The sequence below is a fragment of the Poecilia formosa genome, unplaced genomic scaffold, assembly GCF_000485575.1.
Source record: "Poecilia formosa unplaced genomic scaffold, Poecilia_formosa-5.1.2 Scaffold38, whole genome shotgun sequence".
In the NCBI taxonomy this organism is placed as follows: Eukaryota; Metazoa; Chordata; class Actinopteri; order Cyprinodontiformes; family Poeciliidae; genus Poecilia; species Poecilia formosa.
This window is the reverse complement of record NW_006799977.1, coordinates 2,765,164-2,784,479: the sequence shown is the minus strand read 5'-3', so window position 1 is coordinate 2,784,479 and position 19,316 is coordinate 2,765,164. Positions and strand designations below refer to the sequence as shown.

General features: G+C 37.8%; 1 protein-coding gene across 1 annotated transcript in view; it reads right to left on the bottom strand.

Annotated features, from left to right (window-relative positions):
* The window catches only part of tprb (translocated promoter region b, nuclear basket protein), a 34,398-nt gene extending 22,916 nt beyond the window's left edge, over window positions 1-11,482 (bottom strand). The window contains exons 1-24 of the mRNA XM_016670864.1: window positions 11,302-11,482; window positions 10,872-10,976; window positions 10,705-10,778; window positions 9,200-9,296; window positions 8,994-9,097; window positions 8,748-8,912; window positions 8,545-8,637; window positions 8,317-8,397; window positions 8,152-8,239; window positions 7,443-7,583; window positions 7,257-7,357; window positions 6,745-6,942; window positions 6,206-6,313; window positions 5,893-6,119; window positions 5,640-5,803; window positions 5,331-5,470; window positions 4,585-4,733; window positions 4,326-4,488; window positions 3,793-3,927; window positions 3,572-3,712; window positions 3,319-3,487; window positions 1,706-1,872; window positions 699-851; window positions 468-584 (exon numbers count right to left, since the gene is read on the bottom strand). Coding sequence (XP_016526350.1) covers window positions 468-584; window positions 699-851; window positions 1,706-1,872; window positions 3,319-3,487; window positions 3,572-3,712; window positions 3,793-3,927; window positions 4,326-4,488; window positions 4,585-4,733; window positions 5,331-5,470; window positions 5,640-5,803; window positions 5,893-6,119; window positions 6,206-6,313; window positions 6,745-6,942; window positions 7,257-7,357; window positions 7,443-7,583; window positions 8,152-8,239; window positions 8,317-8,397; window positions 8,545-8,637; window positions 8,748-8,912; window positions 8,994-9,097; window positions 9,200-9,296; window positions 10,705-10,778; window positions 10,872-10,976; window positions 11,302-11,452 — 3,231 coding nt within the window. The 5' untranslated portion in view covers window positions 11,453-11,482. The remainder of the gene's footprint in view (window positions 1-467; window positions 585-698; window positions 852-1,705; window positions 1,873-3,318; window positions 3,488-3,571; window positions 3,713-3,792; window positions 3,928-4,325; window positions 4,489-4,584; window positions 4,734-5,330; window positions 5,471-5,639; window positions 5,804-5,892; window positions 6,120-6,205; window positions 6,314-6,744; window positions 6,943-7,256; window positions 7,358-7,442; window positions 7,584-8,151; window positions 8,240-8,316; window positions 8,398-8,544; window positions 8,638-8,747; window positions 8,913-8,993; window positions 9,098-9,199; window positions 9,297-10,704; window positions 10,779-10,871; window positions 10,977-11,301) is intronic.
* Between the last annotated feature and the right edge of the window lie 7,834 nt (window positions 11,483-19,316).

Below are 19,316 nucleotides of genomic sequence, written 5' to 3'. Positions count from 1 at the left end.
AATTTTTGTGTGGATTGTAGAAAAAATGCTACAGCCACTATGCACATTACAAAAACTGGTAGATTAGGAGAAATATTCGGAGTATAAACGTCATTATTCTTAAGGAAAACTGGTTAAATGATGCAAAGAGCAAAATGAATAACTTTCTCCTCCTGCTGTTTTTAAGAAGAAAATGTTGAATTTCATTTTGCTCCACTCCTTTTCTGTACACTACTATAATCACAGTTATGAAGACTATTGTAGCTCTTCATCACATTATGTCATCAGCATGGTTTCTTTTTTTTCTTGCCTTATAATGTATTCAAAACAAATATGTAGGTATATTAATCTATGCAAGTATCAATGCTAGAATAAAAAAAACAACAAATTTTTAAATGTTTTAATTTATTACCTTGCACCTGCATGTTGCAATATCTTCACAGATGCTTGAAAACAAACTAAACTGCTGTTTGTTGGGTTATGCTTACCTGCTCCTGTTGGTCCTGCAGAGCCTGCTGCTTGTGGGCTTCAACTACTTCCAGCTGCTGCAGCACAGCCTGGTGATCTGTCTGCGCATCGCTCAGGCTTCTCTTCAGGTCATTAATCTAACACACAAACCAGTAGATATGTCACAAAAAGTGTGAGAAAAAGGAGAAGCCCATCATGCTAATTTATGATCTCCAGCCGTTTCCATAGTTTGATGATGGTGGATTTCAGACCTGCTCCTCTAGAGATGCCAGGTCTTTTCTCTTGCTCTCCTCCAAGTCCTGCTTTTCCTTCTCTGCTTCCTGGAGTTTCTCTTCCAGCGTCCGGTGTCGCTCCTGAGCTTCCTTCAAAGAAGCCTCCACTGACAGGCGAGCCTGCTCCGTTACCTGGGGAGTGGGAAAGAAGTCAACACAACCGTCAGAAGAAATGAAGATAAAAACCAAGAGGAGGACTTCTGTTCTCCAAGCAACATCAGGAGCCAAACTTTTGTTTGACCATTTAAATTAATACTTCTTTGGTATATTAGGAGTAATTTATAGGAATGTTGCAAAATCAAAATCTTATCAAGTATTTTTGGTCAAGTTTCTAGAAAAACATCTTGAAAAAAAGACAAAACTAACTTACAAGTAACTTTTCAGGAACATGTAGGAACTTGTTTTAAGTCAATAAATCCTTAATATTGATGAAAAAGATTCTTTCACTTATAAGTAAAAAATAAAAAAATAAAAAAAATAGTCTTGTTCCACTGGCAGATAATTTCACTCATAGCTCACACTTTTTCATTAATATGAAGGAATCATTGATTTAAAATCTCACTGAAAAGTTACTTGTAAGTTAGTTTTGTCTTTTTTCCAGCATACTAAGATATTTGCAATAGAAGCTAGAACAGAAATACTTTGTGAAATTTTGTGTTTTTGCTGTGAATGACAAACAGAAATGTTGCCAGCCCTAATTTGATATGGTCTGTTTAGACACTACAATTTGTTTCCAAAATATTACTGCCATTCATAAAATCTTGTTTTTAAACAATTTATAGTATTGTGAGGCGGCTCTTTGTGCGTGCTTTCATGGCTAAGTGTTTTTCCATCACTGTTTTGGCATAAAAATAAAGTGGTCAAATGTATTAAACCGAAAGGAATTTCTCTATAACTCGCTTTACAGCACTGAGGATGGTAAAACATATAAGCAGTTTATGATGTGAGAGTCCTGTAAACTGGTGGTGTCTACACGGCGTCCTGACCTGCTTCTCTGTCTCCAGGGACTCCTCCAAGCTTTGAGCCATGGCTCTGTACTGCTCCATGCTGGAGGTGGCGGCCCTCAGGCTCTCTGCCAGTTCCTCTGCCCGGGTTTCAGCCAGCTGCAGGCGGCCCTGGAGCTCCTCCCTCTCTTGATCTGAACCCTGCAGGCCTGCAACAAGACAGAACAGCTTGGGGAGCGTGCATTTTTCCCTACAGGAAAAACAAAATCATTTCAAGTCTCGAGTCTTTTAAGAAAAAAAAAAAAAAAAGTGTGGCTGAAACCATCAAATAACCTAAAACTGGGTCAAACCACAACAATACAGACAACCGTTAAAAACAAAACGGTGTAATTGTGTTTTATTACATTCTTTGCACGCACATTTAAATAATCTGAAAGAGAACCAATTAACTGCTTCATTTAAGCAGACTTTATAACATCCAGTGAAAACATGTTTATGTTTAAATACGCTTTAAACAATAAACTATACAGTTCTCCTGCATAGTTCTAGTAAAAGTCTTTATGCCAAGAAAATACACCAACATCAACCGTGCATATAAAAAAAGTAACGGGGAAAAAGAAACCAAAATGGAAATGACATCAGAAGAATGGCAACATGTTTGCATAAGTCAGAGCAGAACAACAAACTGTGGGGAGAGTTTGGGTGGAAAAATCTCACTAGATAAAGACAAAGTAAACCAGGTTTTCCATATTTGCTTCTGTATTATTTCTGTGGAAATAATACAGAAATTAGACTTGTTTTGGAGAAATGTAAATGCTACAATTTAAAGAATCTGTGGGTAAGCCTGTCACAATAAATCAATTAATCGCATTAAAAATGAAAAGAAACTCAATTTTAATTTACTTGATTTATCGTTTTTCTCTTTTCTCCCAAAACTGATCTTCAGTCTTTGAAAGACAATTTTGTTTACAGAGACTTCATAATTTATTTATTTGTTGTTTTTTAATTTATTTTGTATATTTCAAATGTCTTCCAGTACCAACTTAAAGTTTATTTATGTTTGAGAATGTGTTCTTGCTTTATTATGACATTATTATTACCATATTACTTGAAAATGGTCTCAAAATAACAACATTATCGTTTATCACAAGTTCTGGGACAATTTATTGTCCAGCAAAACCTGTTATCGTCACAGACCTATTTGTGGGTTCCCCGTAACAAAAGATTTTCAGACAATTCATTCTGGAAATATAAAACTAAACATTTTGAAGGAAGATGTGTACTTATTTAATATTCTATTAATTGCTTGCAAACAAAAGCCACAGCAAGGAGCTGGTCCCAGTTAACTGCTCCCTCAATACAACGACTGAATATTGTTGAGGAAACAACTGGTCTTCATTCTTTATGACATCCAAGAAGAGACATAAGGAAATCCAACACAATCATCAAAAGATGCTTATAGATTCCAGACACTTGCAACTGAGATGTTTTGTTTCCCTTTTACAATTTTCTTCTGTCTAAATATACATTTACTTTATGTTCTGGATGCTGTGAGGAGGGGCTGCAACACTGTCTGTGGTATATCCTTACATGTTGGTGTCCAGTGAAAATGTTAATAAAAATTAAAGTAGAAAAATAAAAGTAGTTATGTTAACCTCTGAAGACGGGTGTGGGTGGAGAGCCCAGGGTGTGGCGTGCCTCGGGGCGGCCTTGCTGCATCCTCAGGGTGTTGAGCTCCAACTCGGCCCCATTCAGCAGCTCTTTGGTTTTCTGATGTAAGGCCACCTGCGTCTCCAGCTGCCTCTTGACGTCCATTAGTTGGATCTGCAGATTAAAAAATAATGTTTTTTTGTATATGTACATATCACATCAATTAATTTCAGAAAATATCTTCGACATGGTGTTTACTTCTTGGTTCCTGCTGCACAGATGGCGCTGTTCCACTTCCTGCTCCAGCTTCTTCTGAAGCTGGGAGATTTGCAGTTCCTGCTTTTCGATCTGGCCGTTGAGACGCTGACGTGCGTCGGCCTCAGAACGCTCCAGAGTGGCCTGAAGTACAGAACAACAGACATTTCCAGCTTCTGCTACCTGATCCTTACTACAGTAGGTAAAGTTAAGTCTTCAGTTACCTGTATGGTCTGGAGATTGGTCAGCAGAAGGTTCTGGTTCTGCTGTTGGCTCACAAACGTCTCTTTCTCCTGGTTCAGCCTGGACTCCACCAGCTTCAGCATGTCTCTCTCCTTGCGCAGCTTCTCAGCCTGACCCTGAGTGATGAGATGAGATAAATTATGAGGTAGCTCGATTCACCTAAGAAAAAGAGCCCCTCAAAAGTCTTCAGGAGTGGATAATTGTGACGTGTGAAGAGAATGGCAAGATATTTTCAACATGCTTCAAATAAAAGACTAAAAACTGAGAAATGCACAGATATTCACCTCTCCTTACTCTGATATTGCTAAATAAAATACAGTGTGCTCAATAGATTTAGAAGTCAACTAATTAGTGAATAGAAACCACGGCTGTAATGATTATTTTAGTAATCGATTATTCTGACAGTTGATTATCTGGAGAAAAAAAACATCAACACATTCTGCAGATTTTTCATTTAACCACTAAACCCTTCTTAGGCTCTTTCCAGTGCACACTAGGAAACAAGCTAGCAAACCTCAGTCAAGGTAAGTTTCTCCTTTGCAGCTTTCAGATCTTCATTTAGCGTGTGGACACTCTGCTCAAGTTTCTGTGTGGCGGCGGCCGTTTTCTGTTCTTTCTCTCTAAGTGAGGCGATTTCTTTCCTGTAGCCCTCAACGTTATCCTGCAGCATCTCATACCTGCAGAGGCAGAAGTCAGGGGAGTAACATTTCCGCACAATCTAATTTATTTTCTAAGAAGTTTAGAAGAACTAGATCTGGTTCATTGAACTTTACCTCTTTGATGCAAACTCTAGCTGAGTTGATGTTTTGGCATTTTGAGAGCGGAGGTCAGAGAGCTGCTCCTGCAGCTTTTCATTCTGCTCGTTCATCGCCTTATTGCTTTCCAGACGCTCCTTCTTGTAGGCAGAGAACACTTCCTGCAACTGAACATAAAATCAGACAAATGTATTTACTTTCATATATATTTATCTTCTGTTTGAGGGGGGATAAAGTAACTACAATACAGTAAGACTTAATTCATACCACGTCAAGTTTTTCCATGCCAAAAGATGTGAGTTTTTAAAGAAAACCTGTTTGCAGCAGTTCTGTGGTGTTCTTTACAAAAGTATTCTAAAATATATGTTTTAGCAGTGATAATTATTTTTTCCTCTGCAACTTGGTAAAGAAACACTTAGGATATTTTTTACAACACTTTGATTCCTTGCAAACATAAGAAATGGTTTGCAAAGACTTCTTCTCTGTAGAGTGAACAACGCTATCTGGTGGCCACCCTAAAGCTAATGATCATTTACAAAAATACAGGTCAAAATACTGGATTCCTATTGATTGTTTTTCCACACATGACCAAAATAAAATCTTTTCCAGTTTTAAACTTTAGTTATGTTTTCTTCTTGTATGTTTTTATAGGATTCTGTACATTCAGGAATGAAAGATTTAGCTGCTTGAGTTTTACCTGCAAGTTTAAAATGCATAAAATTCAAATGCAAACACTTGCAAGTTGTGCATAAGTTGTTGGTCACCTGCCGCAGCGCTGCCTTGGCCTCCAGCACCTCGACAGACTCGGCCATGGTCACGAGTGCAGTGGGAGCTCCAGTGGTGGGAGTGGTTGTTGGTGAACGTCGGGGGGTTGATGTCAGAGAAAACTCCTCCGGTGGTGTTCCTAAACATGTCAATAACATGAGTGAAGCCATATCAGTAAAAGGTTTATTGGACAAAAAAAGTAGACTGAAATGCTGGAAATCAAATTAGATTTTAATTGGAAGTTGCAAACATAGGACCTTCATTCAAATAGATGCAAAGGCGGATTCTCAGAGTGATCTCTGCCTCACCTTGTTGAGGGAAAGCCACTCCCGTTGCCTGAGCCAGCAGCACACGGTACATGTCCCTCTGCCTCACGATGGACTCCGTCATCTTAATCTGCTGGCTGCGCTGTTCCTTCAGCGACTCCAACTCTGCCTGGGCTTTCTCCAAACTCTGCTCCAGCTCCACACGCCTAGAAGAGTACATCATCAGATTTAGAATCAGATTTTTAGGGATTTTATCCCTCTATCTGTGAAGATATTAAAGATGTAACAGACGCACTTATTGCCAGTGCTCTCCTGCTCTTCTTTCTCCTGTGCGTCACTCAGATCCCTGAGGGCCACGAGGAGTCGCTGGTTTTGCTTCTGGAGCTCCTCCACGCTGCGGAAGGTCACCAGGTGTTGGCTGATGACCTCTGATGTGCTGCTGATGTCGGCTGAGCTCACTTCCTCCTCCTGAAGCACGTGGTTTCCACGGGCCTCTTCCAGCTCAATGAGCAGCACTCGAACCTGGCAGAATGAATAAAGGATTTTAGATCAATTTAATCTCCTCGGACATAAAAATGCATAAAGGTGGATGAGAAGCTTGAACCCACCTGTTGAGCCATGTCAGCCACCTGGAGTTCATATCTCTGGTTGTCTCTTTCCAGGAGAGTGGATTGCTTATTGGCTTCGTCAGCCTCGTTCTGCAGACGGTGAACTTCCTGTAAAATAAAGCACAAAACTTTCAGGACCCGGCAGAAGCAAGACCGATGCTTGAACCTTTTCGCATTACAGCAACAAACCTCAAATAATTTCACTGGGATTTTATGTGATGCACCAACACAAAGCAGTGACTGATTGTGTAGAAGAAATAAAATGATGAATGCTTCTACTATTGTTTATATTAATAATCTATTATTCCGATAATCGGATATAAAATGGGGTTTGGACCTTGGTCCTTTTCATCCATAGTAATGCATTACTTTTTGTTGGTTTACCACATAAAATCTCTCCATAGTACACTAAAGTTTGTAGTTCTAATGTGACAAACTGAACATGTCATTTACATAAAAGTATCAATTTAATATTTTTCAGTCCAGTGTTAAGGAAAATATAAACCCATACAGACCTGCACCTCGTTAATGTCACGTACCTTAATGGCTTGCTCCAGCTTGGCTGACAGACTGGCCACCGACTTCTGCATGCGCTCGTGTTCGTCCCTCTGCCGCTTCAGGATGGGGGCCTTGGCTTCGACTTCCTGCACAATGTCATCCAGATATTTGTTGACGCGCTTGTTCTCCAGCCGCTCCAGCTGCAGCTGCTCCTGGCTCTCCAGATACGCCGTGTACAACTGCAAACACACGACTCGCTTAGTCAAGCATGTCGACAAAGAAACTGCTTGGCAACATTTTGAACATAAAAAATTTAGCACTATATTGAAAATGATAAACAGTTCTAGTCTACATTAGAATTAGAAGTCTGAATTTTATGTTCTGTAAAATAGAACACGGTGAAGCGTTTATAAATGTAAATGTTTTCCATTCTTATTTTTCTTTGTTCCCATGTGTAATAAGGCATGGGAAAATGCTGGAGCAAATTTTATGTTCTAAGACTTTGTGGAAATGGTCTGAATGACGGCTGCAACCAGGAAGCTGATTTGCTTACTTCAGTCAGCTTCATGCCGGGTTTTATTTTGGACACAGCAGCCGCTGTTGGAGACATTGTTGTTATTTGGTCCTCTGCCACCACGCTCGCACCAGCAGGTCCTGATCAGAAAAAAAGTTTTTAAAGAGAGATGCTACTGAAATGCATTTTAAAATCTGAACATGAAGTAAGTGTAGCACAACTGACCTCTGAGTTTAGAAGTTGACAACAGGTCATTGGCGTTGTCCAGCTCTTTCTCAAGGCTCTGGATCTTCTCCTTTAACTCGTTAACAGTTTTGTCCGCTGCGCCGTTCATCTCCTGCAGCTTTTCCTCAAGAACTTTGTTGGCTGAAGTGGGCAACATTTCTTTTTTATATTTGATACTGGCAGCCACAAGTTTACATGCATTTATTAAGGGAATGCTAATCATTAATTTTGAATTCTAAATTATTAATTTAAACTTTTCTTTTAATTTAAACGGGGAGTTTAGATCTGGGATATTACTTTGGAGACGGTTCTGAACAAATTTAGACTCAAAGGTTCACATCTTAAGTAATGAAAGAAAATAATGATATTAAACTGAGATCAAGCTTGGTCTTAGGATTAATAAAGCAGACTAAAATAACATGAAGAATCTGGTCTCCAAAAGTCCACAATTGTAGCAATTCTGATTATTTATTGACTGTGCTTAAAAGCTGGTTCTGTTTGACAAAAAAGCAAACAAAACAAAAAAACAGTCCATCTAAATTAACTAAAGACTCTTTAAAAAAGAGTAATAAAATATTCAGCTAAAAGCTGAACCAGAAATATGAACAAAAGTATGGATGAACAAAAATCCACAATAAAAAAAGAAATCAAAGTTGTGTATCCAATTTCGTAATTCAGCAAAGTTTGGACTGAAACTCTCAGCTTTTACCTTCTCCAGCATCTTTCAACAGTTTGTGTAGTTCCTCCACCGCCCGACTCAGTTCTTCACTTTTTGCTTCAGAATCTGCTGCTGCACCCTGTCAGAAAAGAGTCAAATGTTATTCTAAAAAACATTGCAACTGAGCACAAAGTTTACTCTTAGGCTTCTCCACACCTTGTATAAGTTGGAAAGTTTAATGTTGGCATTCAGCTCGTTTCGAAACTTCTCCTCTGTGATGGCCTGCTGCTCCTTTGCCTGGAAAAAAAAGGAATTAACAACCATCCAAAGAGCACACACACACACAAAAAAAACAAAAAAGTAATGCATTCCATGCATTTCTTTCAAAATATGCCAATAAACTAAAACTGGGAACTTTAATTTAGGCAATTTTTAAATACACACTTCTTTTAGTTTGTTGATCATCTCTTCACTTTGCTTTTGAAGGTGTTCATTTGAGGTTTTCAAACTGGTCACTTGATCCTGTAGTTTGGTTAACTGCAAATCAAAAATAACATTGTTAAACTGGATAAAAGATTAGAAATTAAAATCACAACACAAACTGAATCACAGCAGAATGACATAAAATGAAATAAAAAGATCCTCACCTCATCTTCCTTGTTCTCCAGTTTGCATTTCAGCTCCAAGATTTCATTCCCCTTTTCCCTGGACAGGGCGAGCAGTCCCTCCGTCTTTGCCTTCAGTTCGTCTTTAAGCCAAGACACCTGGCCATGCAGCAGCTCCTTCTCTTGTTCCATTCGCTTCTCCTTGTACTGGAGAGACAGACAGCGCTGATCAAAGGCTTGCTTTTAAAGGTAATATTCAATGAAGACAAAGATCCCTTCAGAACTCACTTTAATGTTTACTTCTGCAGCTTCAAGTTCATCCAGCTTCATCTGCAGAGCCAACTTACTAGTGTTGACTTCCATTAACTTATCATTCAGCTGCCTCAAGTCATCTGATAAAGCAAAAAAACTTGATAAGTCCAATAAACGTTTTACATGCCAATAAAGAATATAAAAAATTTATAAATAATGCCGTTAGATTATTTTATTCCTACCATTTAAATTCTCAACTTCCAGAGATCTCTTCTCAAGTGTCCTCACAAGTTCCCGCTTTTCTCCTTCCAATTCCTCTTTGGCTTTCGAAAGCAAAGTCTGAAGAGAAACAATGGAGGTGTTTAATGTGATGGCGCTAGAGCTCAGGGAAAATGTATTTATTCCATCTGAAAGTGTGGTAACAAATCTGCAGCTGTTTGATCTGTACACACATTCAATGGGAACACGTTAAATTGAATCCTAGTCGTGTGGTTTATTTTATTAAATCAAGACTTAGTCTAACATCAAAGTAAGCATGCCACAAAGTTTGCTTCAACTATTTTAATTGTTTGTGTATGAGAAATTCTAATTATTTCATTTAAAAGGAATTAGAATTAAAAAATGTTGTCTACCATTGCACACATTGTAAACATAGTTTAATAAATGTTTCTCTTTAAGGCACTTTTGTTTTAAAAAAAAGGTTAATAGGCAAAAGTGTCAGTTTTTATACATTTTAAGCAAATTATCTCCAAGCAATGTGCTTAATTTGGGAAAACAACTAAACTAAGAGTTCAATCTCAGAGACTACACATCTCATTTAGCATTTTAAATGCTAAAGTTCATGATAAAATAATATGGCTGCAGAAACTGGGTCTGCAAAGTTCCATCTGGATGAAAAAGACTTCAATAAGTTTCGATACCAAAGACGATACCAAAGTAGAAATGTTTGGCTATCATCCACAGCACCATATATGAGCCTGGTAATGGAGATGTGATGATGCGTATATGTCTAGTAGTCACAAGACCTTACACGGACTCCCTGTAGCTCAGAGAATAGACTTTAAAATATGGTTGTTGAAAGGCTCAGCTCCACAATACAATAAAGATCTATTGTTGGATTAACCTTCCAGTTCACTCAGGCCTTCTGGTTCTAGTTTTTTTGTCTGCATCCCCAGAATCAGAACCAAACATTGAGAAGCAGCATTCAGTTTTTATGCTCCTCTAATCTTGAACAAACTTTCAGAAAATCTGCTGATTAATAACTGGAACATCATAAACCTGTCAGCGCTTTCCCTTACCTTACTTTGCCACTGCAATGCAAGGTCCTTGCTTGTTTTATTTTCATGTTAATCATGTAAAAGCACGTTAAATTGCGTTGTTGCGCTATAAAAATACAATTGCCCTGCAGTCATGCATTTGAAAACAAAAGCCTATTAAAGTCAAACAGGAGGCAATCTGTTGGAAAGACGATGGTTAGCGGAGTTTGGGCCATGTTTTAGAATGATAGGTGGGCCAAAAGTCTTAAATAATATGATAACACACCATAATAAATTAATTTATAAGGTGTGCTTATTCAAACATGACTTTTCCATTTCGCTTAAAGATGTAAATTTGACTGTTTAGCAAATAATGACAGTGATCAATCTACTTATGTGTGTTTTGGATTTCAAGGGATACTTCAAAAATGTTTAAAGACTACAGTCTATTTAATCATGACTAGTTATCTTTGTTGTTGGTGTCGTCTTACCTGCTCTGTTGACAACTTCTCCTGCGCAGACTCATTTTCCTTGTTCTTCTCACAAACACGTTTCAGTTCTTCATCTGCATTAAAGGTTTAACAGTAAGTTGATCTATAAGACTTGAAAAAAGCGAAAATCAGATAGGAAAACTGAAGTAAAGCGAAGGATGTTTTACCAAGCTTCGTGAAATCCTCTTTGACTTTAAGATGTTCTTGAGCTTGAGACAAAAGCTCAGCCTGACACCGCTGAAGTTGATCAACTTTTTCGAAAAACTGTTGCTCTGTACAGGAAACGTAACCAACACTATAAGCATAAATCTACTTACTGAGAAGCATTTTGTCTTATCTAGCTCAAATCTAACAGTTAGCTTCAATGAATTCCTTGTGTTAGCTTTAGTTAGCTTCCAACTGGGTTTTTACAAATCGTTAAGCACCTTAAAAAGAGTAAGTTTATTGAAATAACCCACTAGCTTTATTAGAGGCAAATAAATCGGAAGTAAAACAATGACTATTTAAATTAAACAAACTTTTCGCCATTAACACTCATCCCTCTGTACTCAGCACGTTTAGCACCAACAGTTAGCCAAAAAAGCACCAATAACTCACCGCTGTCAACCCGAAACTGTTCATGCAGTGCTTTTAAAGAATCAATTTCATACTGCCGGTCTAATAAAAGTTTCTCAAGTTTGCTTTGAAGAGTTGTCGGTAGTTTAGATAGCTCGGACGAATCCAGCTCCTGCAATAGCAGTGCCGCCATTTTCGCCACAACAGCTAAACGCGCAAGCGCGATGGGTTGCCTTGTTCTTTGAGACTTTACGAGAGGGTAAAAATACTTACTGCCACCTAGTGGAATGACCCAGAATCACCAGTTTATTTCGAAAACATCAAGGAAAATATCTTGCTATTTTATGTGAAACACAAAAATGGGTAGAGTCCCCAAAAATTTTACTCAAGTAGGAGTGGTACTGCTTTAACAGATTTTTACACAAGTGAAAATAAAAAGTAATCATCCAAGAAATTACTCGATTAAAAAAAGTGTTGGTAAAAACTCAAGTACAGATGGTCATAAAATCTGATTTAAAATGTGAAAAGGATGTAATCAGATAGATAAAAACATGCATTTATGTGCAGATTATGTTATTTAAAAGACTAAAGTGAAGGAAGTTATACAACACAACTGAAAAATAACAAACTTTGATTGCTCTAAATTAAATTTTCTAACCTGAAACAAATCAGACCACTATTTTCAATAATCAGTAGTTAGAACAGAGTAATTCCAGTGACACAGTAGTTGACCTCAAAATGTCTCAGTAGGCTCAACAAATAGAAAATAATGATCTTTCTTTAACGCAGACTGTATGTGTGCTGGGCTGCTCAGTGGTGCAGTTGGTAGAACTGTTGCCTTGCAGCAAGAAGGAAGGTTCCGGGTTCAATTTCCAGCCCTGGTCTTTCTGCATGGAGTTTGCATGTTCTCCCTGTGCATGCGTGGGTTTTCTCTGGGTGCTCTGGTTTCCTCCCACAGTCCAAAAACATGACTATCAGGTTAATTGGCCTTTCCAAAATTGCCCCTAGGTGTGAGTGTGTGGATGGTTGTTTGTCCTGTGTGTCTCTGTGTTGCCCTGCGACAGACTGGCGACCTGTCCAGGGTGTACCCCGCCTCTCACCTGGAACATTAGCTGGAGATAGGCATTGCTTTTTTTAGAGAGAGGGTGATCATTCGAAGAAACGATATTTCATGCATCTTGAGTGGAAAAAAAACCAAGTGAAGAGGTTATAGATACCTTTCAATTATCTCGAACCAATATGTTGAGTTACTTTATGAAATACTTTTCTATAATAGCCACAGATTCATGTTCTCCACCAGGTGGCGCCAAGCGCACTGATAATAACCTGCAAGGGGATTTTAAAACCTTGCCGAAAGATAATGCGTTACTGTATTTCTTAATTTTACACAAACGACAGAAAAGAGGGCTAGTTAAAGAGAAAAAAGGGCTAAAAGCACAAGGAAATGTAGAAATGAACACATTATTACTGATTTGGTCTTTATATGTTTTGAAGTTTTACACTGTATTTATATACCTTGCGAATGAAGACAAAAAAGTAAAATTTTCACTCATCACTCACAAGATGCACGTAACAGAAGCTTACCTGCCGTTTGTTTCACGTTGCCATGGTAACCCAGAGGTTGGCCCTGGTTGCTGTAGTCAGAACATATCTCCTTCTTTCAGCAAAATCGAGGCACGTCAGATGAGATGTTTGTAACATGTTGTTAGAATTTATGTGGGTTTACTGAGAGAAAATGATTTGTTTGCAACACGTAAAAGTGAACCGGAAGCGGAAAGTGGAATAAGCCAAACAGACAGATGCGTGAGGCTCTCTCTTATTTCTGCTACTGTTTTTATTTTAAAACTGGCAAACACATTGTTAAAAATTGTACACTATAATACAGTGACAGAAACAAAAATTAACTCAGTACTGTATGCTGTCCGGAACCTTATGCTTAAATACTTACTGTTGTATTTTTTTTTAGTTTCGTTCAGTTGAACAAATAAACTGGACATCATTATGAAGCATGGGCTTTTTTTTTAGACCAGTGCAGTTACTTTGTATTTTAACAAAACTTTAAATAGTTTATTTATTCATGAGTATAACACTAAAGATATATTTAATTACTTATGTGTTAAAGCTGTGTTAATGTTCAAAATAAAATCGGAAAACGTTTGATTTGGCTAAAGTTTTGAAAAAGGTTAAATGAAACGCCAGATGAAGTTGTACTATTTTGCAAACAAGATTAATGCAGGACAGAGTAAGGTACTTTAAAGACTCAAAACCCCACTTTCATGCTTTGAGTGGATAGCAGCACGCTTCATTAACTTGCTACACTGAGATGTAATTGTCCACAAAGCCATATATATATTAGTGATTACTTTGTAAACAAGAAGTAAGCTGAGGAGAGGGTTTGGAGTTTGGCATACTGGTTCCTGAGGCAGTTCCCTGTTATTGTGTTTTTCTATTTCTGTTTTGTTGTAACAGATCATAAAACATTGTCTACCAACCTGAGTTAGTTTCGTAACCAGGGAGTGTAAGAACTTAATGTTCAGCTGGAGAAACAGTCATAGAAGAACAAATTAATCTAATACGCAATATCTTTCAGAAATGGAATTTATTTTTAAAGACACAACATGCACAAGTTCATCAACCCAGTTTTTCTAACATATCAGATAGAGTAACATCTCTATAAAAAAGTATTTTCATCTTTTATTCATTTTGATTTTGGCTTTGCTGGACTTTATATTGAAGTCCAGCAAAGTAACTCATTGAGATTAGAAAGATTGGTCTCTTTTATTCCAAAGAAACTATAAAACTCTAGAAAGATCATAAATTAAAAAGCTTGAATTTGGTGCGCAAATATTTAATCAGAACCACAAAATCACTCTTAGCAGTGACATAGTACTTATTCTGCACAGATGATTTACTACTTAAGTCTGCCTTAAAATAGTCAGTAAGTAATGAGAATATTTTGTGGTTTCAAATACCCGATGAGCTTATAGGTGTGTCTCTATCCTTGTAATGTAATTGGAAGGTAGGGACGTTAAGATTGGTCACTACAGAAACCTTGCAAGTCCCAACCAGGCCCGTAAATATTTTTTTCAAGAGTTTTACTTAAAGGGATGGTGTATCCTTTTAAGTTCCTGTAACTGCCTTCTGTGAAGGCTTGAAATGTTTCCACAGTTTCAGTTAAAGTTATTTATTAACCGTGTCCTTTGTGACATATACCTTGAAGGTATTCATTTCCTGTCTGGACCAGTTTGGACAAATTCCTCAGTGCCTTATGGCCCCACAGTCTTTAAGGTACTGCTAGAGAACAAAAGATCCCAATTAACCACAGAAGAGTTGCAGGCAATGTTTGCTGCAGGTTGCTAACTATTTTCTGACATTCAATTGTCCCACCTGGTTACCAAGATGTACAATTACATACAGCAACATTACAGTGCAACCCCCCTCAAATCTGAGTCATCTGAGTCGCTGTCAGGACTTGTTGCTGCATTGCAGCATGGTCTTAATCATGCTGACAAGTGATTCAAGTAATACACATAACAGTATGTGACAGTAACCTTCTATTCATGGAAAAGTTTTAAAGAAATTTATTGCATTTTGTCAACAAGAAAACATCAATTCTTGTAATTCTGACTAATAGTTTTCCAGGCTTTAGTACTTTGGACTACGACTGCTTTTAATTTGTGTTTAATACAATCCATTTACCTAAACACAACAAGATTTTCTGCAGGAAAGCTGAAAAAAAAGGAGTGTCAAATGTAAAAGTGCTACAGTGAATGAACAGAAGCTGAATCACTTCTTAAACAAGTGGAAAAATGTAATGTTTTGACTTAAAAATTTATTCTTTTCAGTTTTTTAATAGATTAAACAAAAAAAAGGAAACAAATTGAGTTCTTGCCTGCTATTAACAAAGTGCAACATGGAAATATAGAAACATTCTCCAATAAATGTTCATGTACTGGAATAATAATCACTGAAAAAGCATTTAACTTTGAAAGATTTTCAGAAAGCCAGAAAAAAGATTTACAATGAGCATTTTAAAAGTGTTCAAGAAAGCTGTCTCCTTGTACTGTATGCGTTGGCTGAGTCATTCAAACTACTGGAGACATACGATTTGCACCTAGACTAAATGTAGCAAAATAACGTTAAGTGCACTGTAATTTACTTTTCTCCAACTGTTAGGCAATAGTATCATTACTCATGCTCAGATAACTGAGTCATGTTTCCTTTTGCCCTACCTCCTTTTTATTCCTCAGTTGTTAACTCACAAGTTTGGTTATAACATTCATCTAGTCTGGTGTCATCTTGCACTGAAGATTTAAACCTAATTAATAACATGAGTCAACACATTTTTTTACATCATCTTAGCACTGTTAAAGTGATGCTAAGATTATGCAAACCCATCATAAAACCTGAGCTATACTGGTAGTAAACGGAGGTGAAAAAGGACTGAGAACACTCCATTTACACAATTTTTACTGCACAAAACAGAAAAATACCAGATTTGACCTTTCAGCCATTTTAGTCCAAATCTATTGTCCTTGTGGATGAAGTCAAAACTTCTAATTCTGCAAGTGCTGTTCTGGAATATCCAAAGTATTAATATTTATATGACCTTGACTGTTGCTACGCCCAGGAAATATTTTTCTAAATGACTGTCAATGTCAAGGCAAGTTTATTTTTATAGCTCATTTCAGCAAGAAGACAGTTCAAAGTACTTTACATGGTTAAAACTTAAGACGGTAACCAACAATATTGAGAACAGCTATCCATTTTAAATGTTTTCTTAAACTTGTAATTATATTTAACTAACACAGAAATGAAGAAACTTTCAAAGCAATAAGAACTTGTGGTTGACAGTTTGTACAATGTCTCCAATCTGATTGGTTGATTAGCACCTTGTGACGATTCCTCCCTAGAAACACACTCTGCCAAGAAGAAAGCTGAAACCTGGGAGACTCAGAGAAAACAGGACCTCAGTTTTCACCAATTCTGAGCTTCCATAACATTTTTGAGATTTGATCCCTATAAATGTTTCACATTTACACCATGTACTGAGTTTAACTTCTCAAATTAAATATTAAAACATTCAAAGTTCATTTATACAAATATATTTCCATACCCATTTTTTCCACATTTAGTCAAGCCTGGAATTCCATACTTTTCCACACAGTTAGCAATGACACTCAAAGTAGGTTTTAGCCTAACAGACAGTCCCACTAATCACACTTTTACTGTTACATAATCTTTCTTACATCCGCTGTCCATGTTTGGTCCCTGAGCTGGTGGGCCATGCCATGGCCTCATGGAAATTTGTTTCTATGTTGATGAAGTAGAGCATGACAGCTGGGCTTTCCAAGAGTCCAAACATAAAAACAGCATAAGTTATCCAATTAGCAGAGCTGTAAACAAAGGGGGGATCAAATGGTTTGAGTGGGAGCAGAATCATGTGGTCAGTGCAGCCGTAAACACTGAGGTAAACATTTGTTTGAGAGGAGCCATGAGTCAAGTCATTTTTGGGGTCTGTTTCAGATAGAAAGTTCAGATGGTTATTTGTTTAACTGGGCGGAGGAAATACTTGGAACTTATAGAAAGTTTAACTAAGAAATGCTACTTTTTGCAGTTGTAAAAATTACCTAAATAGCATCTGGTTTTGTTATGAAATACAATACAATCTTGTTGTTTCAATGACTTGTAGTCGAATGAGATTGCAGGATTTTTACCCTTTCATTTCATCACATTCTGCATTGCCCAGATAATGAGAGATTTATTTGATTTAAGTGAGTTAGACCAGGGATGTGTTCAAAAGCTGCAGGAAAGAGGTTATTAAGGAGTGTAGTTGGAAACATTTTCAGCTTAAGTTATTATGTACATTTTCTATTTTTAGGTTGCTAAAAGCTTAGACTTTTGAAGAACACCACTTTTCTCCAGTTGATCTCATTCAAAGTGCTATTTGTAGAAATTACTGTTGTGACTTCTCCCCCACTCTGCGCACTAGGTGCAGCCAGAAGCGCACCGTTGATTGGCGGGCGGGGCAAATGGCTTTATAGTCCGATTAGCGGCGGAAGTCGTGCCCATAAATCACGCAAAGCCTCATGGGGGCTAGGAATAAATAAAGTGGATACGACAGTAAATGTCACTATTTATCTTAGTGTTACAGAGGTGGGCAGAGTACTCAAGAATTGTAATAATAATAGCTGTAATATACTTATGTTGTTAAATTAGGTAAGAACAGGCGAGAGCTCCGCTTATGGCTTGTTTATTGTTGTCATAGCAACTCCTTAGCAGCTGCCTAGTTACAAAGTTCAAGGAAGTGTCACGTAACATGACAACCATATCCGTGTCTGCATCCTTCAAAAGCCGAGTTTGTGAAAAAAAAAAAAAAAAAAATCGTAGGCGAATTACATCATAGCACTGCATGTATTCCTGTGCTGACGTATCACAGTTTGTGATGTCACGTCCCGCCCTGTTGCGTAACAGGTGGACGGGGCTTATATGACTCTTTTAGCTACAATTCTCCCACATTCGAAATCGGTTCTAGTGATAGCAGATTCGAGTGTAAACCAGCAAACATGAGTTCCTCAATGAGAAATGCGCTCCAGGATATAGTTGATAACTCTGTGATTCCTGCAATCGACGAGTTTATCAATTATATTCCAGAAGAAAAGTGGGAAGATCTGGCATCTGGATGTCCAGATCAAAGAATCAGAAATAGTATAGCAGATCTGTTGGACTGCATGACACAGGTCTGTTCAGAAGTGGTTTTGGACATAATCAAGAACTGCCAAACATACAACGACTTGAAAGCTATAGTGGGCAACATAATGTCTCAGGCTTTTGCTCAAGTCATGGGCATCGAAGAGCACTTCCAGTCAGAGAGTACGGAGATGTTTAACATGCTTTTTTTAAAGCATGTAGTATCGGCGGCCACATCTCCTGTGGACAAGGAAGATCCCACACAGCGGCTCCAGGTGGCTGTAAGATTCAATTCTTTGATGCAACACGTCACCATTATGATCCAGGAACTTACAGCAATGAGGAGTGAGATCAAAAAGCTGAGAAGGTCAAAACTTTCATCACAGAAATTCTCAGAGATTCCAGACGATGGGATGTCTGAGGAAGACAGGAAAGACACAGTTCAGCTTTTTGTGAAGCTATTGATCTCTAGAAGCATCAAGAAGGCAAAGATATGTTGCTTTCCTGAGGACCTGGAAGCCATGGAAGAACGAGTTGTGGGGAAAATCTGGGCGAAAGTTGAGAGTCAGGAGTTTCAGATTAAGCAGAAGTGCATTCCGAGTCTATGCCAGAAAGTTTTCAAGAACATCACTGAAACTTTAGGCTGCTCTTCTGGAAGGACGCTGGCCTTTATCGAACATAATTTGGTTGATAATGTAATTGTGACATGTTTTGAAAACGAACTGAAGAAGCACCAGAAAAAGAAAGACAATTGTTTTAGAAGATACTTTTCTCGTATTATGAAAACATTGGCACACATTTTCACTAAATAAGAGACCTGGAGAACACTAAGAGGAGGTTGTTCCTCTGAAAATAGCAGTGAAAGTAGAAATGATTACACATTTCAAGGCTCTAGTGCTAAGAAGTCAGAGGTAAAATTTGCTACATCTTCTTTCTGCGTGTCAAGTCCAACCATTTGCAGCCTGTTACACTAACTCATGCAGCTGCGTGTGTGCTTTGTAACAGTATTTATCATTTTTAATTGTACGTCTTTGATGTGTGAACCTGGAAAGATTCACACAGAGTGAAATTTGTTATTAGAAAGGAGGAGCATGACGAGGTGATTGGCTGGACAGGTGAGATGAAGAGTCTTCCAGTTTAAATGTATGCCCAGGCTTCATTTCAACCTGCACAGACTCATACAGAGAGAAAGTGGCTTTTAGAAAGTTTATTTGACAAATAATATTTGTCAAATAATATTTTGTCAAATATTATTTGACAAATTTGCATGTTCTCCCTGTGCATGCGTGGGTTTTCTCCGGGTACTCCGGTTTCCTCCCATAAAAACAGACTATTAGGTTAATTTTGCAGGGGCGGATCTAGAAAAA